Source organism: Aythya fuligula, chromosome 1, assembly GCF_009819795.1.
Source record: "Aythya fuligula isolate bAytFul2 chromosome 1, bAytFul2.pri, whole genome shotgun sequence".
In the NCBI taxonomy this organism is placed as follows: Eukaryota; Metazoa; Chordata; class Aves; order Anseriformes; family Anatidae; genus Aythya; species Aythya fuligula.
In genome coordinates this window covers 119,108,796-119,128,555 of record NC_045559.1, presented here as the reverse complement: position 1 = coordinate 119,128,555, position 19,760 = coordinate 119,108,796, and the positions used below count along the sequence as shown (strand labels likewise).

The 19,760-nt window shown below is 33.3% G+C and overlaps 1 protein-coding gene across 1 annotated transcript in view; it reads right to left on the bottom strand.

Moving 5' to 3' along the window:
- Nucleotides 1-19,760, bottom strand: part of CFAP47 (cilia and flagella associated protein 47) — a 325,591-nt gene that overhangs the window by 232,129 nt on the left and 73,702 nt on the right. Inside the window, exons 30-34 of the mRNA XM_032197971.1 lie at nt 16,879-17,110; nt 15,838-16,047; nt 11,398-11,491; nt 10,680-10,820; nt 6,486-6,681 (exon numbers count right to left, since the gene is read on the bottom strand). Coding sequence (XP_032053862.1) covers nt 6,486-6,681; nt 10,680-10,820; nt 11,398-11,491; nt 15,838-16,047; nt 16,879-17,110 — 873 coding nt within the window. The remainder of the gene's footprint in view (nt 1-6,485; nt 6,682-10,679; nt 10,821-11,397; nt 11,492-15,837; nt 16,048-16,878; nt 17,111-19,760) is intronic.

Genomic DNA, 19,760 nt, shown 5'->3' with positions numbered 1-19,760 from the left:
AAATACATCAGATTATAAGCTCAAACCAAAATGAGTTCCAGAGAAGACTAATTTTTAAGTATTTGCTTTCATAAAATAACCTAGCTAACACACAATAGATTTTTTTCTAACTGTGACTTCCTATTTCATGGAAGACTGAAGTTCTTACAGAATTTTCAGGGATGGTTCATGAATACTTAGATGAAAAATGTTGATGTACATGTGTTTTGCAGCAGGGGGTGCTGGTTCATTATGATCCTATTAAGAATTAAGACAGACCCTCAGACTTCATAAAGTATCACTGACATTTAGGAAAAAAAAAAAAAAAAGGATACTGTGCCATCAAGAAAAATACTATACACTTAAAAGCAAACTTATGACTTCCCGCTTGTTGTAGCAGTCAGTTGAAAAGGTTCTTTTTTTAGTTTCACGTTCACATTCTCTAATGTGAGAATTTAAGATGATGTTTGGTCTAACTAAGCACTAGAGCTGTGACATTATTACTGCAAAATAATTTCAAGCAGGGTGCTAAATACTATGTTTTAACTGCTAAAATATTTCAGTGGAAAAATGAATGTATCGAAACATTCAGTGGAAAAGTAATTAGATTATTAGTAACAAATTACACTTCGAAAACACTTATTCAAGTTACGACAATCCCCTGCAAAATTTATCTTTCTTAATTTGTTTGTTCATGTACAGAATACAGATGCCTCAGCATCTGAAAAACTTTAATGTCTATCATTCCATGTCAACTATTTGCAGATATTCAAACACATGAACATAGCTGAAGTGAGAAAGTATAGGAGCACATGCTGCACAAGCTTACCAAATAGGGCATGTAAATTCATCGTGAGTTTACTCTGGGACATTGATTAATTTAGTTTTTGCCTTCTTCAGTATTTATGCTTGTTTAATGTTTCCTACTCATTCTCTAAAGTGACTTCAAACACAATTTCAAATGAAAGTAAAGATCAACAGGTTAATGAGTTTGAAATCCAATGGCTGCACAGCTCCATCTCATTACAGTATTCAAGGCCCCTTCCACCTAATTAAAACCAATTACTGTGACAGTTACTTTCAACGAGATGTCTCTCACAATGGTAAGCTCTTGGATCTAAACAGATGTAACTCTGGCCTACCTCTTCCACCCTCTCCTTCCCCAAAAAAACATTTACCATATCAGAAGATAGATGGAAATCTTACCATGAATTAATCACCATATAACATATGATATCTCATACGCTAATTATAATTGCATTGTTTTTAAGCAGTCTCTTTTCTTCTGGTAAGACCTAAGCTGTTACTTTGTCCCACTTTCATGGTTAAAAATTCATCTCTAATAAAAATTCATCTCTTTAACCCAAGAACTGGGTTAAAAGTAAAAATGATCACTCTCCACTCATCTCCAAAATACAGCAAGAGTCTTCTAGGACATACCAAAAAAAAAAAAAAAATTAAGTGACTACCTAAAAATTCTCCTTTTCTGAAGAAAGTTTCAAATAAATTTATTTTATTGTGGTTGTTTCATTAGTAAGAACAGAAAGAAAACTGAATAAATATACATTTACATTCAAAATACTATTTTGAATGAACTTCCATTTAAAAAATAAAAAAATATATACTGTTTAAAAGAGTTAAAAAAAATAAAAGTTAAAATGCACTTTAACAAGCCCCTGTAAGTGATCTACAATGAGGATAGTTTTGTTTCAGCTGTGGATCTCATGCTATTTCAGCCTCAGGTATAAGCTTTCAGGAAACAGTATAAACACTTCATCAAAAGAAAAAAACAAGCAACAACAACAACAACAAAACCACAAACAACAACAACAACAACAACACTATATACAGAATCTTAGCTCTGGGAGCCCCAATATAAAAAGGATATGTACATATTGGAATGAGTCCAGAGGAGAGCCACAAGGATGATCAAAAAGATGGAGCACCTCTGCTATGAAGACTGGGTAGGGGATTTTTTTATTTTTTTGTTTTGTTTTGTTTTTGTTTGTTTGTTTTTTGTTTTGTTGTTGGTTTTGTGATTTTTTTTTTTTTAAGTTTAGCTTTTATTAATTGATCCATCAGTATGATATAACTACTTTATCTCACTGACTTACTAAAACTGATTCATACCTGCTTTGTATTGCAAAGCACAAAAACCAATTTACTTTCCACTGTTCCCTTTTCCCCAATTTCTCCAGTGTCTTGAAGTCACCCTTTATGCTCCCCGTAACATATTGTTCTGTCCCTCACTAACTGTATAAAAATATTTCTTTTGAGAGAAACATTTTAATGAGCAATATTTTTAATAACAAAGTATTATCTTTGAAGAAAGATGGTTGTGTTTTTTTTTTTTTCAAAGAAACACTCCAGAAAATGGCTAATTGAATTGACAGTTCCCAATATTCCCTGAAGAAGCAATTGTTCCCAATGTTTATGAAGTTAAACATTTCACTGTTTTAAAATAACTATCACATCCCACTGATAAGAGAAAAAAAAAAAAAAATGAGAACTCTGAGCTGCTGTCTGGGAAAAAAAAAAAAAAAAAAAAAAAGAAGAAGAAGAAGAAATTACATCCAATCTTAGTCTAACTAGATACATGAAGGTATTCTTTTGCTGCAGTGTCATGTCTTCCCCCAGTGTTCCCATCCTTCCCTCCCTCCTCCCTCCCTCCTCCCTCCCCCCAAAAAAAAATAAAAAAAAAATGAAATGGTTGGCAAACCAAAATCATGATCATCTTTCTAGAAGACCATAGTTTAGCCCTCCCCAAAAACCACTGCACAATAAAAACCTAAACAACTCTTCCCACTCACATACCATGTTACCTTAATTCTGAGAAAAAAAAATGATGATGAAAAACTACCATTAATCTTCCAAAAAAGAAAAATTCCAACAGAAAAGGAAGAAACAGATCAGTTGTAACACAGAGGTATGATGCACTGGTATTATCTGAATAACAAGACCACCCAAAGACAACAAAAGATTCTTACATCCAGCATTAAAACTCTCAAAGGATCAGGTTTGGTTTAATCTACTGTTTTAAGAGTTATTTTATAAAAACTTAAGAATAGCAATAACTCTTTAAAGTACTGTGTTTCTTGCAAAGCTGTACCACAGTTTTCACAATCAATAAAAAAAAAAAGGTAAATTTTTGCAAAATCAACTGATATATTGTAAGAAGGCACAACAGATGTCTTCATAAATGATAAATCTTCTGTTTGCAAGGTCTGAATTACTGAAAAATGGGAGAAATATATAGGGTTAGGCTAACACTATAAGGCTTTCAATTAAATCTATTAAACATAAGAATCAAAACTGATGACGTTTAATGACCAAGGGTATGAAACGGTGCTTTGTAAGAAATAAATGTTATCATACAGAAATACAATGGAAAAGTGATAATTGAGTGGTGATGTGATATAGATCAATATAAGCAAGCATGACATTGACAGTGGGAACCAGACATTGCTGTTAAATGGCTCTGTGGCATACACAAATTTGTTGGGAACAGAAGTATCAAATTACAGTATCAAGTAAAATAGTATGACATCAGAGGTTCACATAGGTTTAAAACACAATGATACAAATTCACAGAATAAAAATCTAGTGCAACCTTCAGCCACAGAAGTACCACCTCCATTTCAAGTAGTCTTGAATATCAAGTTAGGAAATATCAGATTGTGGATGAAGAAAGTATTGTCATATGGTTGCACCGTATCTTAAGCATTTTCTATTGCAGATATAGAGCTAGACCTCTAAACTAACAGACTAAGTCCTTTTTAAAGTAAATTACTTCAGTAATAATGGTTTCTAATATTATATAACACCTTCCTATTCTGGGATCTGCAAATCTTTGGAGGTAGAACGAATCTATAGTTATAATAATGCCTATAGTCCTGTCTCAATAGCTTAATTCTGGTACTGAATAACACAAACATTTACACAAGAAATATGTAGCAATAACTTTTTCTGTAATTGCTGACATTATAACTAGGGCAAGGTTTAAAATGATTCTACTGAGGTATACAATACAGAGCATAAGAAAGATGAGATCTAAAATGTATTTAGGACTGATAACTGATTTGCTTTCAGCACATAATACATGTGCAGACTGGTAGGCAAACTATAGTGTCTACTTCAGGCAAGATCCAACAACCTTTGCTCTTGCAAGCTAATAGTTATTCTTCTAAGAACTCCTGAAATCTCAGACACAGATCAATTTAATACCAGTCAGTTCATAATTCTAAGCAGAAAAGTTCAACAAAAACCACATGGGACAATGACAGGAAAACAGATACACTGCTGATTTGTCTCATTTATTCCCATCTGTTACAGAAGGCTTTTTACCCCAAGGCATGAACATTTACCTTTCTGTTCCTATTAAAATTTTCTCATCATCTTTCATTATCTATGCTGTTATGTTTTATTTCCACTGATTCTTCTCCCAAATAATCTCTTAAATTGACATTTTTTTTATGCAGCACATAAAAATAGTGTTTCCTTATATCAGTATCCATTTTGTTGCTTTTCAACAGAAAATTTTCAGGTGTAAAGAGAAGCAGTTTTTAAGTCACTGAATGATAATAATAGCCACTAAATCAATGTGTCACTTTCAACACATTTTTTTTAAATTACAGAACACTATTTCACTTATAAACTGCTGTGACTTAAAATGCAATAAATCATAACAATTCATTACAGTATACCTGGCTTCTATGTTGGCTTCAGAATGAATACTATAACCCCTGCATCACTTTATTTAATCATAAAAAAATAAAAAAGTGAAATACCATTCTCAATAAAATTCACCATTTGATATTTACAATGTATTAACTGGATCTTTATTAATCTTCATAGACTGAAATTTGGTTTCCCCTCACAAAACGTCTGAAGTTGTATTACTAAATCCACAGCCATACCATACTAAATCTACATATTTGGCATGCACTATAGAAGAAGCACTACTAGAAAAATAATCCAAAAGCTTATTTACCCAAGAAAGAATAAATACCAATGTACAAACACTGTAAAGAGTCTTGTTTAGCTGTAGGTAGAGTAGCTGTCTAGGCATCTCTGGACGTAGTGCAAAGGAAATATAGGTGTTATTAAAGTTTACAATAAAGACAACACACAGTGGGGTTGAGGAATGTATCCATACACCATTTATGGTGAACCATAAAACTGGCCAGGTAGCTAGCCATTCTTTCTGCAAATTGTCATCCACACACATGGAACTCAGATTACACACTACAGCAACTTGGAGTAAAAGGAGAAGAGTGCTCCCTACTTTAAGACAGCTTCACTAAAGCTGACACTAGACACAGATAATAAGAAAATGTTACATTGCAAATATACATGTACTTACGTACTACAGGGCATGTTACCTTAGCTAGGCAAGCTCCCTATGTTAATCATAAAATCAGAACCAAACTATGAGTTGAAAGGTAAAAATCTGTTTCTATTGGATGCACAATGTATAGACTGACCTTTCATCTTACCAGCAGAATTATTCAACACATTTTAGAATATCCAGTATAATTCTCTTCTATATAGATAAAACGAGAAACGCGATGGAATATTCAAAATATATTCAAGTTAGATAATATGCCCAAATGAGACTTCCAGAAAATGATATGCAAATAGATTATCCATAATTCACACAGGTCAGAAATTACTCATGGCACAATGACACTAGACAATCTTTTCCATATGTGGCTTATTAGCCGTTTTTTTGGAGTTCTTCATTGATCATCATCATACTGCCTCTTCTTAGTTTTAACTACCCATTCAAATTAATGATGAAAAATAGCATGAGGTTAAGGTCAAGAATCAGAAGGGAGAAATCTTACCAGGAAATAACAATAATAGTTGCTACTGGTTGAACAGTGGCAGATCAGTTTTACCAGATGTGAATAACAGAACTGGTTAGGTCAGTCTTAAACTGAACAGTTCATTTTGTCTAATCTTACTCAAGCCATCATGAGGAGTCAAACTGACCTTGCAAGTAGGGCAAGAGTTAAAAAATGGTCTGCATCACATTCCTAAATGGCATTATAGCTAAGTCAATATGAAAGTTATTCTAAAAATTCTGACAAGCCTAACCTTCAAACACACCACTAGAAGCACAAATACTAACAACTGCATATGCCTGCAGGCAGGAAAATTAAGAGAAAGTGAGTACGATTAGCACCTCCTTCCTGCAGTCATTAATGGAAAGGAGAAACTGGGAAAATTCAGCACAGGTCACCCTTTATGCCTAGTTAGAAATGATAAGAACACACAGAACAACAGGAGGTAGATCCTGAACAGTGCTAGTCAAAAGACATTCATCATGTAACCCAGAAACACAAGAAATGGAAATATGCATGGGTAGGCATTCCCCCCCTCCCCCCCCCCCCCAAAAAAAAAAAAAACTTTCACTGGCAAGTTGTCATGATATCTCTATGAACCATATTATTTACAAAAGGAATAATAGAAGTGAGAGTATAGTGAAAAAAAAAAAAAATCACCTTTTTGACCATCTTTCCACACAATTTTTCGATTCTTCTCATAATGTTTATTTAACCAAGTAAGGATGATTCGTTCATACGGAGAATATATGTTACTGGATAAAGGTTCTGATTTTATTCTTGGCATGTTCAGCACATTTTCCAAATTGAACGGATCAGTGGTCTTGTGCAAAGAAACACGAGGAAGAACAAACACCTGAAATTAGAAACCGTGTTTTTAAAAACAAACTATAAAAAGAACAATTTCAAGTTGAATATTAAAACGTAACACTTCACAATCAAAAAGTTTTCTAGTTTAGTAAGTATTTTAGAGATTACACATAAGCATAACTGTATTACAAAGAACAAAGTTGCAGAGGTTTGGGGGAAATCTTTTACTTCCTTAAAAAAAATACAAATACTTTGTTTCCATATTTTTCCCCAGTTTTGATGAACTGGATGACATCACTGGATCGTGTATCACTGTGTACATTTAAAAAACAAACAAACAAACAAAAAACCTTCTAATTACTGAACTACTAAAATGATCTGCAGTACAATCTATAAAACAAAAAATCTTTAAGTTATTTCATGGCACAGTTGTGCCTTTAGATGCAGATTACACTGACTGTTCCTCCTGAAAAATAAACCATGTTACAGTGTCTACAGTAAAATTCTTTGTACTCAGAGGTTACTGATTAAGTCTTCCATGATCCCACATTAAAAATATAAGAAATTATATATATATTTATAGACGTATATAGAATATAAAAAATATAAAGTTAAAATTAAAAAGTCTATACAATGCTCAATAACTTTTTTTTTTTCAATTTGATTTTTTTTTTTTCAAACTGAAATGGTGTAGAAAAAGATATTTGAAGGAGGAAAAAAGAACTTGGTTTTCAGAAAGAGAAGGAATACAACTGTTTTGGTTCCAACCAACTTCATCAATCAGGTCTGAACCCTTTGACCAGTGACTAAAAGCATCAAGAATCCTGTCCGTTTTGCATAAATGCTAACTACACTGCATCAGCTCCATGGTTTTCTTTCATTTACTCAAAATTGTAAAATCTTGCACCCTTTTTATTATTATTATTTTAATTGTTTCTCTTCCTACTAGTTTCTGACTACTGCAGCTTGTAAAAGATATGTTAGAGAAAGCATCAATTTCTTGAAGCAAGGTGTTAGAACTTTTTCATCCCTCCATTTGCTGCAGATGGAGAGGAACCCTCTTGCATTAAGTATGACACAGTTACAGCCATGTGACTTAACAGCTCCCACATCTATATTTGGATTTCCTTCTTCACAGACAACATAAAGGACTCCCACCATTGCTTTCAACTTTTTCTGAAGAAGATATTTTATGACATGGTAATATATAAAACCTAGTTAACTATTAACGTGCATGAGACCAAATTGTAGCATCCATGTTGAACTACAATAAAAAGAAAATGGAATCACCTTGAAGCATTTCAGCTCATCATAATCTAGTTACATGCAGACATAGCTGAACTAACTTAATTTCTTTAGAACTATTTTGATTTCTGACCTTGATGCTTTATTGAGATGCATAGGAATATCTTAAGAAAAAAAGAAATCTCAAACTTTTTACATCATCATCCTCAGATACAAATCTGAAGAAAGCAACAACAACAAAAAAACAAGTAAATAAACGTGGTTTCATGCATTTCTCAAAAGGCATCGTCCTTGCAGGTTATTTTATTGCAATGTTCCTTCTTCAGAATAACCTGACATTCTATCAAAAGAATGGAAACAAGAAAGAGTAATGGCAACTACATTTAGGAGAACATATGCAATGTTGTTTACCCATCAAACATTCTTTTACTGTCTTTTACCAAGAAAATTCAAATCCATCCTAATTCAAGATGTCCATATCTACATTACTATTTAGATCCTGTTGAGGGAACAGGGCATTAGCATATAGTACACTGTATCTACAAAAATTTTCCGAGATAAAGTTAGGAAATGCTATAACTTGTAACTATAAAAAGGATCCTCATTACTACATGCTCAGTAAATCTAAAGATAAATCGTGTTTCTTGAAAATCTGCCTTGACTCATAAGGTAAAATACCGCTTTTATTGTCAGTACATATATTTCCATTATCCTAGAGTTTCAAGATTTTTAGAATACCAGCAATATTTTAGGCCTTTCTCAAAACGAAAGCTTGAAGTATACCATTATGATTTATGAAGTTCCCCTTTTATTCCTTATAGACTCTACCTTTTTTTTTTTTTTTTTCAGAGCAAACTTGATAAGCTGGAGTTATGTATATGCTTTTTCATCTGGAACTTCTGCAGCAACTGAAGTTTTCATAACAGGAAAGTGAACCATAATGTATCAGGTATGGACCTGAAAGCAGTATGGATGACATTCTGGCTGATAGAGAATACTATAAAGCATTTCTAAGCATTTTATTTCCAAAATAAAATTGGATAACAAAATATCCCTGGTGAATAGATGAATTCTTTTAACATTTTCTTTGTTATCTGCTGTTTGTGTAAGAAAGGATTCTGTTCCATCTTATCTTTCTTGAAATCAAGCTGTCATAGTCACAAAAAAACTTGTCTCTATTTTCATTTTAATGAAAATCCTGTTATGAATCTTTTTTTTTTTTTTAACTTCAGAATATTTAAAAACTAGTCTCAATAAATATTTTTATATGAAATAATCTTGCTGTCTTGACAGTTCATATCCTGTTTTTCTTTATTGTTCAGATGCTTTCTTTACAAAATGAATAAAATAATTAAAAAACCCTGTTCAGCAACAGTCACGGCCGTCCTTGTCAAAAATGGGTTGAACAAAAAGGTATGAAAGAGAGAACAAGTCATTGAATGTCAAGTGACTAGATTCAATATAAAGTAATGTTAAGATTTCTGTTTTTTCTTTACTATGTCTAATTGAATACCATGTAAGCTTTGGCCTTATGTGGTATGGCTAAAAAGTAAAGCAGAGAAGTACAATTTCTAAGACATTAGAAGGACGGAGAAGACAAATATGATGTTACAAGTCTGTAAAAATGTACTGTCATGTGACAGAAAGATGAGTGAATAATGAATGAGTAACTGAAACATGTTTCTCATGCAGGAAAAAGGAAACTAGAATGACGAAGAACATGACTTCACAAAAGGTTTAAGCTCATCTAAACCTGAACTACTTTCATATCCCCAGCAACAATGTCCTCTGTCATGTTCTGTATACACCAATGGTCAGAGAGATGACAGATCTACTGGGAACCACCCTACTCCATGAACTTCAATTACTGCACTGCAAAACTTCCCTTAATGCACTAGTTCTTGCATAATGAAGGCAGTCTGTCTCTGCCTTCATTACGCTCTCTCTGCAGATATTTGCACACAGTGATGAGATCCCCCCTGGACCTTTCTCACCTCCAGGCTGGACAGTCCCAGCTCTCTCAGACTCTCCTTGTATCAGAGATGCACAAAACTTTATCATCTTTGGAACCCATCATGGGAGTCACTCTAATATACCCATTTCTTTTCTGAAGAGCCCATATACATGTAATATTTATATGTTTCATTTATTTTCTGTCCCTTTGCATAGAAATGTGAAAATACTTATTTTCAAATGTACAAACATTACTGATCATCTGTGAGCACACCAGGAATACTATGGAAAACTCAAATATCCAAAATATTTATCTAACATCAGCAAAAATAAAATTAAATACAATTTCAGAGGTCCATATTGACCAAGTTCAGGTCTTAGACAAAATTACAAAATTACTTAGACAGTATTACAAAAATGCTATTTAAAAATCTATTTAAAAATTCCAGTCTAATATAAGATAACACAATGGCTGCATATGTCTAGTCAGCTAAGTATTTCCAGTGGAAAAGGCTTCTAAGCAGGATTACAAAAAAGTATGGCATAGTTTTCTCTTTGTAATAGAAAATTCTATAACATTTAATCCTGTAAAATGCAGTTTTCTCTGACAGTATTTCCTAACTGAAACACATTAGCTCAGTGCTAGTTTCAGAACTAAGACAACTGAAGTGTTCTTATTTAAACTAATACCAGATAAGCTGTTACAGAAGAATAAAATATTTGAGAAATATTTAGTTTTAAAAGATCTGTTTCAAAAAATAACTTGAGTAAACAAAACAGTTTTTCAAAACAGTTTTTTGTCATTAGTTCTTCAGAATATAAGTAGCTAATGTGTCTACAATTTACCTTGTATACTTGCAGTAGCACATCTGTCCAAGCTCGTTTGCTAATTGTCTCAAATACGCTGTCCTCCAGAATGAATAGATGTTCGTTGCTAAACACATCTGAGTTTTTCCCATCTCCTTTTTTCAACTCAGTCATGCGGGCCTCCAAGTAAAGGAAAGATAGCAGTTATTTTCAACATTAATAGCAGTTAATTTCAACAGTTTGGACAGAAAATTCACAAGAGGACAACAATAAATCAAAGGCATAAATGAGTGAGATGTCTTCTATAGTGTAATAATGACCAGCACTGGAATCATTCATAATTCAACACCATCTCAAGAATAAGAAGCTCAGTACAGAACCAACAGGTATTTAAAACAGCAATCAAGACAGAGAATCAAAATTATATTGTATTTTACATATATATATATATATAATGAATGGGAAGCAGTAAAATTAATTCCATCCTGGAAAAAAAAAAAAAAAAAAAAGTGTTCAGAATTAATAACAGGTATCAGAGCTATTAGAAGGAATGGAAGAGAAAACCTGGGGAAGGGTGTAAATGCAGCAGCTTAAAGTTCTGTTTAACCTTATGTGTCTGCTTTGATTTATAGAATCTAGAGTCACCACAGTAGGACTACTCAAGGTCCACAGAGAATTTGCATTAGACTTTGAAGGATTAACACTAAACATGTGGTCTTTGTTTAAAAAATAAACAAATAAAGAAACAAAAAACTACCTTCAACCGAGTTTGCACTTCAATCCACCTCTTATAATCACCAGGTTCAAGCAGGAATTCTGGCATAACATGAGGAAGACATGCTCCTTGGCTTCTAAGATCATAAAAAAGGAAAAGGTAATGGGGTGGCAAGGTAACTGTTTATTATCAGGGTGGTTTCTTTATGAGAACTGCTCCTCCATAAAGAACTAATTGCAGCACAAAACCTCAAAACATGTAATACACATGTTAAAGCCAAAGAACCACTGTTACATAACATCAGTAGAATTAAAACTTAATAATGCTTATATCTTGTCTGTAGATCTAATACTGGAAGTCTTGTGGGTGTAAGCAAAGGTATTTCAAAACTTCATTAATTGTCAAACCGACCTATCATCTGCTTTCTAATAAACTAATAGACTAATAAACACAATAGAAAAAAGTAACATCTGTAAAAAAAGGCAATCACAGTGGCCCGATACTAAAAAAATAGAGCTACCTTTCAGTTGAAGAAAAACTATCCTTTACTTCAAATGATACAGTTTAAACTTTGGAGAGGAAAGTAGTGAAGAATTATTAGATTTATTTTTCTCATGACATCACAAGTTTCCTGACTTTTATGTCAGAAAAACTCTTCTAATGTATCTAGACTTACATTGCTCTCCGTGTTTTAACACAGCTAATGTGAAAAATAATCACATGAGCATTTCTTGTTATTTAACTAGTCCCTCATTCAAATGAAATAAACATACTTTTCTTGTACCATGCAGTCCAAATTCAATTTGCTTTGTGTATTAAAAGTCATACATCACAGATTGAAATTAGAAGCATGACAGTTTATTTCTCATCCCACAGAACTGTATTGTGCTGGTAGGAGTACATGTTTGTCTCCATATTTTACATAGTGACATTATCGTCTCAGATAAAATTTCATATTTCATAAAATTATCCAGCATGTTTTTTAAAACAGAAATATTTTAATCAAGGACCCAAAATAGCATCAAGTAGTAGTCTGATTCTAAATTCACCATGTCTGAAATTCCCATTTTCAACTAAATCACAAGCTCTGTTCTCTGAAATCCCTTTAAAACTTCAAATCTTTCCAAATGATTAAAGAAGGAAGCTATGCATCATTTATCTTTTTAGATGTTCTATCATCCTTTCAAAGTATTTAGTTGGTAGATATATGGGAATAGGCGCAATCTACGATTTTCATCCTCTAAAAAGCTATATACCAATGTTTTGTATCAGCATGCCATGCAGCTGCTTCTGGCAGCTGCTGCCAGTTTGGTTATTAGGAAAAGATTCTTCACCAAGAGAGTGGTCAGGCAAAGGAATAGACTACCCAGAGAAGTGGTCATGACACCAAGCATTCTGAAGTTCAAGAAGCATTTGGACGACACTCTCAGACACATAGTCTGATTTTTGGGCAGTCCTGTGTGGAGCCAGCAGTTGGACTCAATGATCCTTGTGGGTTCCTTTGAACTTGGGATATGCTATGATCATAGTCAACATGGGTTCTATCTAACTGAATGTTCTCATAATTTGCCAGCTTTTGTTACCAAAGAACACTGTCTTACAAAGAATCCTTCCTCATAATAGGGTAATATAAGGATAAAGTGGATATTTAAAATAATATATAATATGGATAAAGTAGATATTTAAAATGATGACAGTTCTCAAAGATCACCATTTTCACATTATTAAGATGTAGCTCCTCAACACACACAGCTTGCAACAAATGAGTTAATCCTACTTGTACTGTAAAATATCCAAACGTTTCCTTAACTGTAATGGTAAAATACCAAGGAACGTTGCTTAGAACAGTCAATGACATCCTCCTCATTCAGTAGCTGAAAAACCTGAAAGATGAATCACACTTTATTTCAACCATGCTGACCAGAAAGTAGTAGTTAGGGGGAAGAAAGCTGAAGAGTATATGTTTCTATTCTCTGATTGCTCTCCTGGGCTTTACAGGAAGGAATGCTGCACTTTCTGCAAATCACAATGAACACGTAGGGATAGCAGATGACATGAATTACTCATCTCTAGGCTGACTCTGTATGTCCTACCATCATTACATTTGTGCACTGTATTATTATACAATTGTGCCAGCAGTCCAAATGTCAGACATTTTTTTCACTGGGATCTAAAAGCACTCTTAAATAACAAGCTGTGAAGAAATGAAAGCATCCTAGGTAATCCTAAAATGCACAGGTAGAAGAATACTATCCATAAAGCACAAACAATGACAAAATCTGATAGGACTCGCACAAACTAGAACAGGCAGAAACTAACAGGATAATGCTAAGCATATACTGAGCACAAATTTAATCATCTATTATCATCTATATAATCATTATATAATCATCTATATATACAAGCACAGGAGTCCAGCTAGAACTGGTTCTCAACCTATATAGTTTTGCTACGACTGTTATTGATTATGTTTTCATTTCCAAACATCAGATCACATCAGTCATCAGCCATTGATGTATCTGCATACAGAGGTGCTCAATTCAGCCTTGACTAATTGGCTGTTGCTCCAGTTCTGCTCTGAGTACGTCAGTGAGTTAATGTACAAAATTCAGTAAGATTGAAGGCTTTTATTAAAATTTGGCTATTAAATAGCCTTAAACAAGAAAAACTCTTAAATCTACTTAGAGGATCATTCATATTTCAACATTCTCCATGCCTTGTTCTCTGGATAGATGTGACATTCCTTCAGAAGAATAATCAACAGGGTGGCATTAATAATATGATGCCAAGACATTCTTAGCAGTCCATTGCCTAATGACTCCAGCCTTTAAGATTCAATGTTGTGGGATGTATCCATCAATTTTTTTTATTTAGTATCAGAATGGATGTTGAAACTGTGAAAACAGGAATCTGTAAGCATTGTTCTTACTAAAGAAAGCCAAAGCTACTGTTCTACAATTGCTGCAATGGTTCCTCCAGAATATCTACTATGATATATCAATGATGCAAAGAAGAGTGATATTCTGAATTATTTTTAAAATGAATGACATGGCTGAATGTTTCAGATAAAGGTTCAATGTTGTTTTGGATCCAGATAATACCTTTGTTTCCCCTTCCCTGTTTGAGAGTGTTTACAACATTAATGCCAACATTTTTTTTACTGTTTGTTCACTTGCTTGCTCTGCTATAGATAGCAGTGTCACACTGCTATCATTGTGAAGATTGAGACAGCTTTTTAGCTTTTTTTTTTTTTTTTTTAAGATACTTAAATTTAACAAGCTGTGCACAGCTCTTTTTACAGTCTTCCATCAGGCTTTTTGATTCAGTGCATTGAGTAAGCTTATGGGATCTAATGAGGTGACTTAGTGTTCCCAGGAAGATAGAATTATTGAAAGTACAATTCTAGAACAGAACAGACAGATGTGTTTGAGATAAAAGTAGGTAAACAGCATGGTTTCCTGTTTACGTGAAGTTTTAAAAAGTTATAATTTAGCACTCTTTTGTATAGTTCTGTTGATAGATATCATAGAAGAGATGCTTGTTTATGATGCTACTTTGAGCATTATTCTGCTTTCAGACCTGAAGCATGAGAAAAATGCTTGTTGTGTCTGCTGGTATATCATTGCAACTACTGATCTTTCTGTTACATAAGAAACAGTGTGCATTGATCTCATTACGAGTTCAGATACAACTACATTATGATCCATTATTTTCAAATGAAAAGCTTGTATTTAGGACAGTAAGTAAATAGTTCTTAAATGGAAGGACAGCCTCTCGAACACTAACAAGGATGCTGAAAAGACGCAGAGATGCTGTGTTTCAGGTCTTCTAGTGATCTGTAAGGAACTTTTGACATTAGAATTTCTCTAAAGTTAATTGTCTTCTGTTTCACAGCAACAGACAAGAAGGATAAGGAAAGAGTTTATTAACCTTTTTTGATTTGCGCCCTCTTTGACAGTTGTTCCATTTTACGTTACAAAATAAGACTGTCCATGAAGATTGGTAGTAGATAAATCTGTTCAGCAGCAGGATTAGTGCTTCCATTTCTAGGCATATTGTTAATATGAAAGACAAATATATTACTAAGTTTACAAAATGTATTGCTAAAGCTGATTACAGAGCAACAAGCATCAGTGGAATGCTAAAATCATTCATAAAAAACCCGATCCAACTTCTACTCAGTCTAAGAGATGAGGTCAATAGTTGTTTTCTTTCATAACAGCGGGAAGAGAGTTCCTGTAGAATCCCTGTGTTGAATATAACCCTACCAAAGGACACCTCAATTAGTGGAAGCTGCAGAGAATACCTTAGTAAAAAAAAAAAAAAGATAAGACTTTTCTATTATAAATTTTAATTTATATCACAAAACATGCACTATAAAAAAGACCCTTAGCCTACTATTTAGTTGGAATTTTGAACTACACTAATTAAAAGGGGGGGGGGGAAAGAAAGAAAGAAAGATTTTACCACACATGTACTTACTTAAGGAAATCAAGGAACGTAGAATGCTGCCAATGGAGCTGTAAAATTTGTTCAACAGGATCAAGGGGCAGTGACCAGCTCAGTGTAAAGCCAGGTAACAACTGTCCGCTCAGGTGGAATAGCATGCCATAAACAGTCTTAGTATCTTTGCCAAGGTTTTGTTTAAAAACATTTTCTTGAGAAGAACTCCTCTGGGCTTTACAGACATCGCTAAGAGAGAAAAGGCTTACAATATTAAACGAACAAAACAAGCTAAGATTTAATTAATGTATCACTGAATCACTGACAATGATAAATTTAATAAAGCAAGAAGCATAAACATCAGGAAAGAAGGCTGAAAAGTATAGCACCTTTTTCTTTCTACAGAATTTTTATAATAATGTAAAATTTTTATAAGAATTGCATGTTTAATAAGTATATATCAACTGCTTCATAAATAAATCTATGTTTATCATAGCTTTCTGCCAACTATAACTTTGATTTCTATCATATTGATAAATGCCTATATGTGTCCCAGGAGATTGGCTTCTTCATTATTTAGTACCAAACTAGACAAAATCAACTAAGTGATGCCCCCAAAACTGATATATTTCCAGGGTGTTTGCAAGACTTCTGATTATTAAAATTGCTTCCCCATCTGTCTCTTGATCTTCAGATTATGTGGGGAAAAAGACATATTGTCTAAAACTTATTTATGCCATGAAAGGAGGGACAATTGATATACCTGTGCTCATTTTGGGAGAAAAGTAGATTTCAGTTTAAAGAGTGATATCTAGTTTTAACTGTATATTTATATATGCAGATATGATATATCACTGCATTGTAATATATCAGAGCACATTATCTGGAACTATATTTTAGAAAATGAAAAATAACTGAAATGACATTTTCATATAAACAGTGCATAGATGCTATGATTTTAATATAAAACTATGCATTAGAGTGTCTCTATGTTCCTCTGTTCATATCCAAATCATCTTACTATATATATTAACATTTTATTAGGCAGACACAAGTTAGTTCAAAGAAAATATGAATTACCGTCTTAGTGAATATGGTATTGAAATAGGATTTGGTCCCTTAGACCAGCCAAAGAGAGTGAACCAATTCTGAACAGCAGTTAGAGCTTTCTGAAAGAAGATGTACTGTTCTTTGTCCTTGTCAGGAAAAAATGATAATTCAGATTTATTTTCTCTCCCATCACTTGGACTATCAGCTTTACTCTCTTCACTCGTCTGTTCATCACTTTCACTTTCAAGGGTAGTATCGAACTCTGAATGACACAGAGGGGGACACACATGTCTTGGGAATAGAATAAATTCTATTTCTAGAATCTAGTTTCACTTAAAGTGAAATTTTTTATCCAGACAGAAAAAAAAAAAGACAAGGTTTACAAAATCATAAACAGTAATCTTAAAACAAACAAACAAACAAAAAACCAGCCTTTCGTGCAGTTCCAGTAGCTGTTGCTTTACCAGCTAGACAACAATAATTCCTCACCCCAATCACATAGCATGCCTCAATAACTGAGTTGTATTCAAACAATTTATCAGGTGTTGTATCAGCGTAAGTAAGCCTATTCCCTTAAGTAAGGGAAGTAAGTTACTTCCCTTAAGTAAGTCTTTGGACTTTTCACCCTTATTAGGCCTTGACCTGCTCAAAACTTAAATTACATATTCTTACTACTACTAGTTTTTTTTTACAGCAGCAGTATTGCATAAAATATAACAATACAACTCTTTTCATAGGACAAATAGCTTAGACAAGATACATCTTCAGATATGGAAACAATATTTGTAGTTTTATCTGCATTTTAATCAATCAACTATTCAGGTTTATTGTTTCATTAAATGATGCAAAAATAAAACTATTTAATGCCTGGCACAGTTATTTGATTTGATAAGAAATTACTTATTATTTTTATATATATATATATTATATATTATTATTTATTAGGATTTAAGGAAAAAAATAATATAGTGCAACACAAGCAAAAGAGGAGACTCTTGTCCTTAATAAGATGCAGTTCGGCTGGCTGATGAGGCTACTTTCTTATCTTGTCACTGCCACCTTTGCCAGAGGTTGTTGCCTTTTTAGATCTGAAACTGAGTTGTTCTTTTGAACTTGTTTTACATCATTCCACTGAAATTGAACCATGTTGTTAAAGACCTATTGTTTAGTCCGTTTAACTAAACTCATTGTCGTGTTAATATCATAGAGAATGATAACACAAACATCTGCAGATCTGCAAATGTGGAATTCTAACAGTAGTGAATCAGCAGCAGTAACTTCAGCTGTTCATAAGTAAGAAAACTAGCAGCTGAAAGAAGAGAGATGTCAACAGCCTCAGATATTAGTCACCTTACAGAAGATCTATCAGGCTTAATTCCCATACAGCAGCACTTTAACTGAGTCCCACTGACAATAGTTGTTTTTATACAGTACTTCATAAATACAGTAAACATGTTGAAATCTAGCCTGACTTCTCTATGGTTAGTTAGTTTATGACTACAGAAACAATGCCCTTCTTAGCAACTAATCCCCTTAGGTCTGTTCAGTAGTTACTTTTCTGCCAGTTCCTCCACAGACATTTTATTGCAAATGGGACCATTGTATTCTTTGTTTGACTGTTTGTTTTTAAGTAGTTTGGTTGATTTCCCTTCCACTTAATCTGCTAAAAGACAGGAGCGTCTTTTCTGCTAAAATACTTTAGGCCAGGTTTCCCATGGTGTCACTGGAAAGAACAGCCTCTCCAGTATTCCTCAATTACACACACACAAGCATTTTAAGCAAAAGATACAAATGTGAAACACATCTTTTTAAAGTAGTAAGCCAAAAAATACTTGCAAGAGCTTAAAGTGTTTAAAGTAAACAGATATATTATACCTGACTGGGAATATTCATAGGTTGATTCAGTGATTGCACCAAAGGAACTTGAGGAAGTACTATGGGGAAGTGATGGTGGAGTATAATGTGGATGCAGAATAACTTCTCCACTACTGTAGACTTTACTGTCTATAGAGCAAGATTACAAGCTGCAGTTGAGTAAAACATACCTTCATCGTCAGTGCTCTAATGGTTTATAAAAGCAGATATCTGTTTATACTTTTAGTTATTTCAATTAAATCAAATTAAATCAAGTAACAGCTCTTACTTGACTCATTATGAAGATACCATTCTGGTCATTACATTGGGGACAAAAAAAAAAATTACTTACATCTTCTTTCCATTAACTGTATCTTGTACAGGACAAAAATCGCCTATCAAAGCAGCGCTAATTCAAGAATTCTAAGTCATGAAACAAATATTCTTAAGGGATTTTTGATCATAGCTCTTTAAGTAGCAAGTCTTGGTATAGAGTTATCAAACTCTTTCAGACTCAACACCCCGTAAGTTACAAACTAGGCTCAAAAGTATGCTTTAGCGACCCATCAGTTTTGTCAGGACATATACAGAAATTATAAAACTCATATATGCCTCTTTGCATTTAAAAAAATCTACATTTAACTTACATTATCCAAATTCATATTTCTAGTTACAGTTCAACTCTCCTGATGTAGAACTGGGAAGGAGAGTGCTGAAACTGGTCAGTGAATAGAAAAAGCTCATGAAGGAAGAATAATATAAACACTGAAGAAAAAGATCTTGTCAACTGAAGGAGTGTTAGGAGTGAGCTACTTAGGAAGTAGCAAAAAAAAAAAAAAAAAAAAAAAAGTGTTGCCTTCTTAGGAGTTTCTTCATGATTCATGCAACAATCTAGAAACTCTGACTTTTAAATTTATCCATTAAATGAGGTCTAATTAAAAGCTCAAAAAAATCACAAAGTGAAACTAAAAGGACATGCTGGATGACTAACTGGCCTTCACACAATGCAATGTTTCAAAAACATATACAGTGTCATTCTGTGTAATCAGCACAGTTAA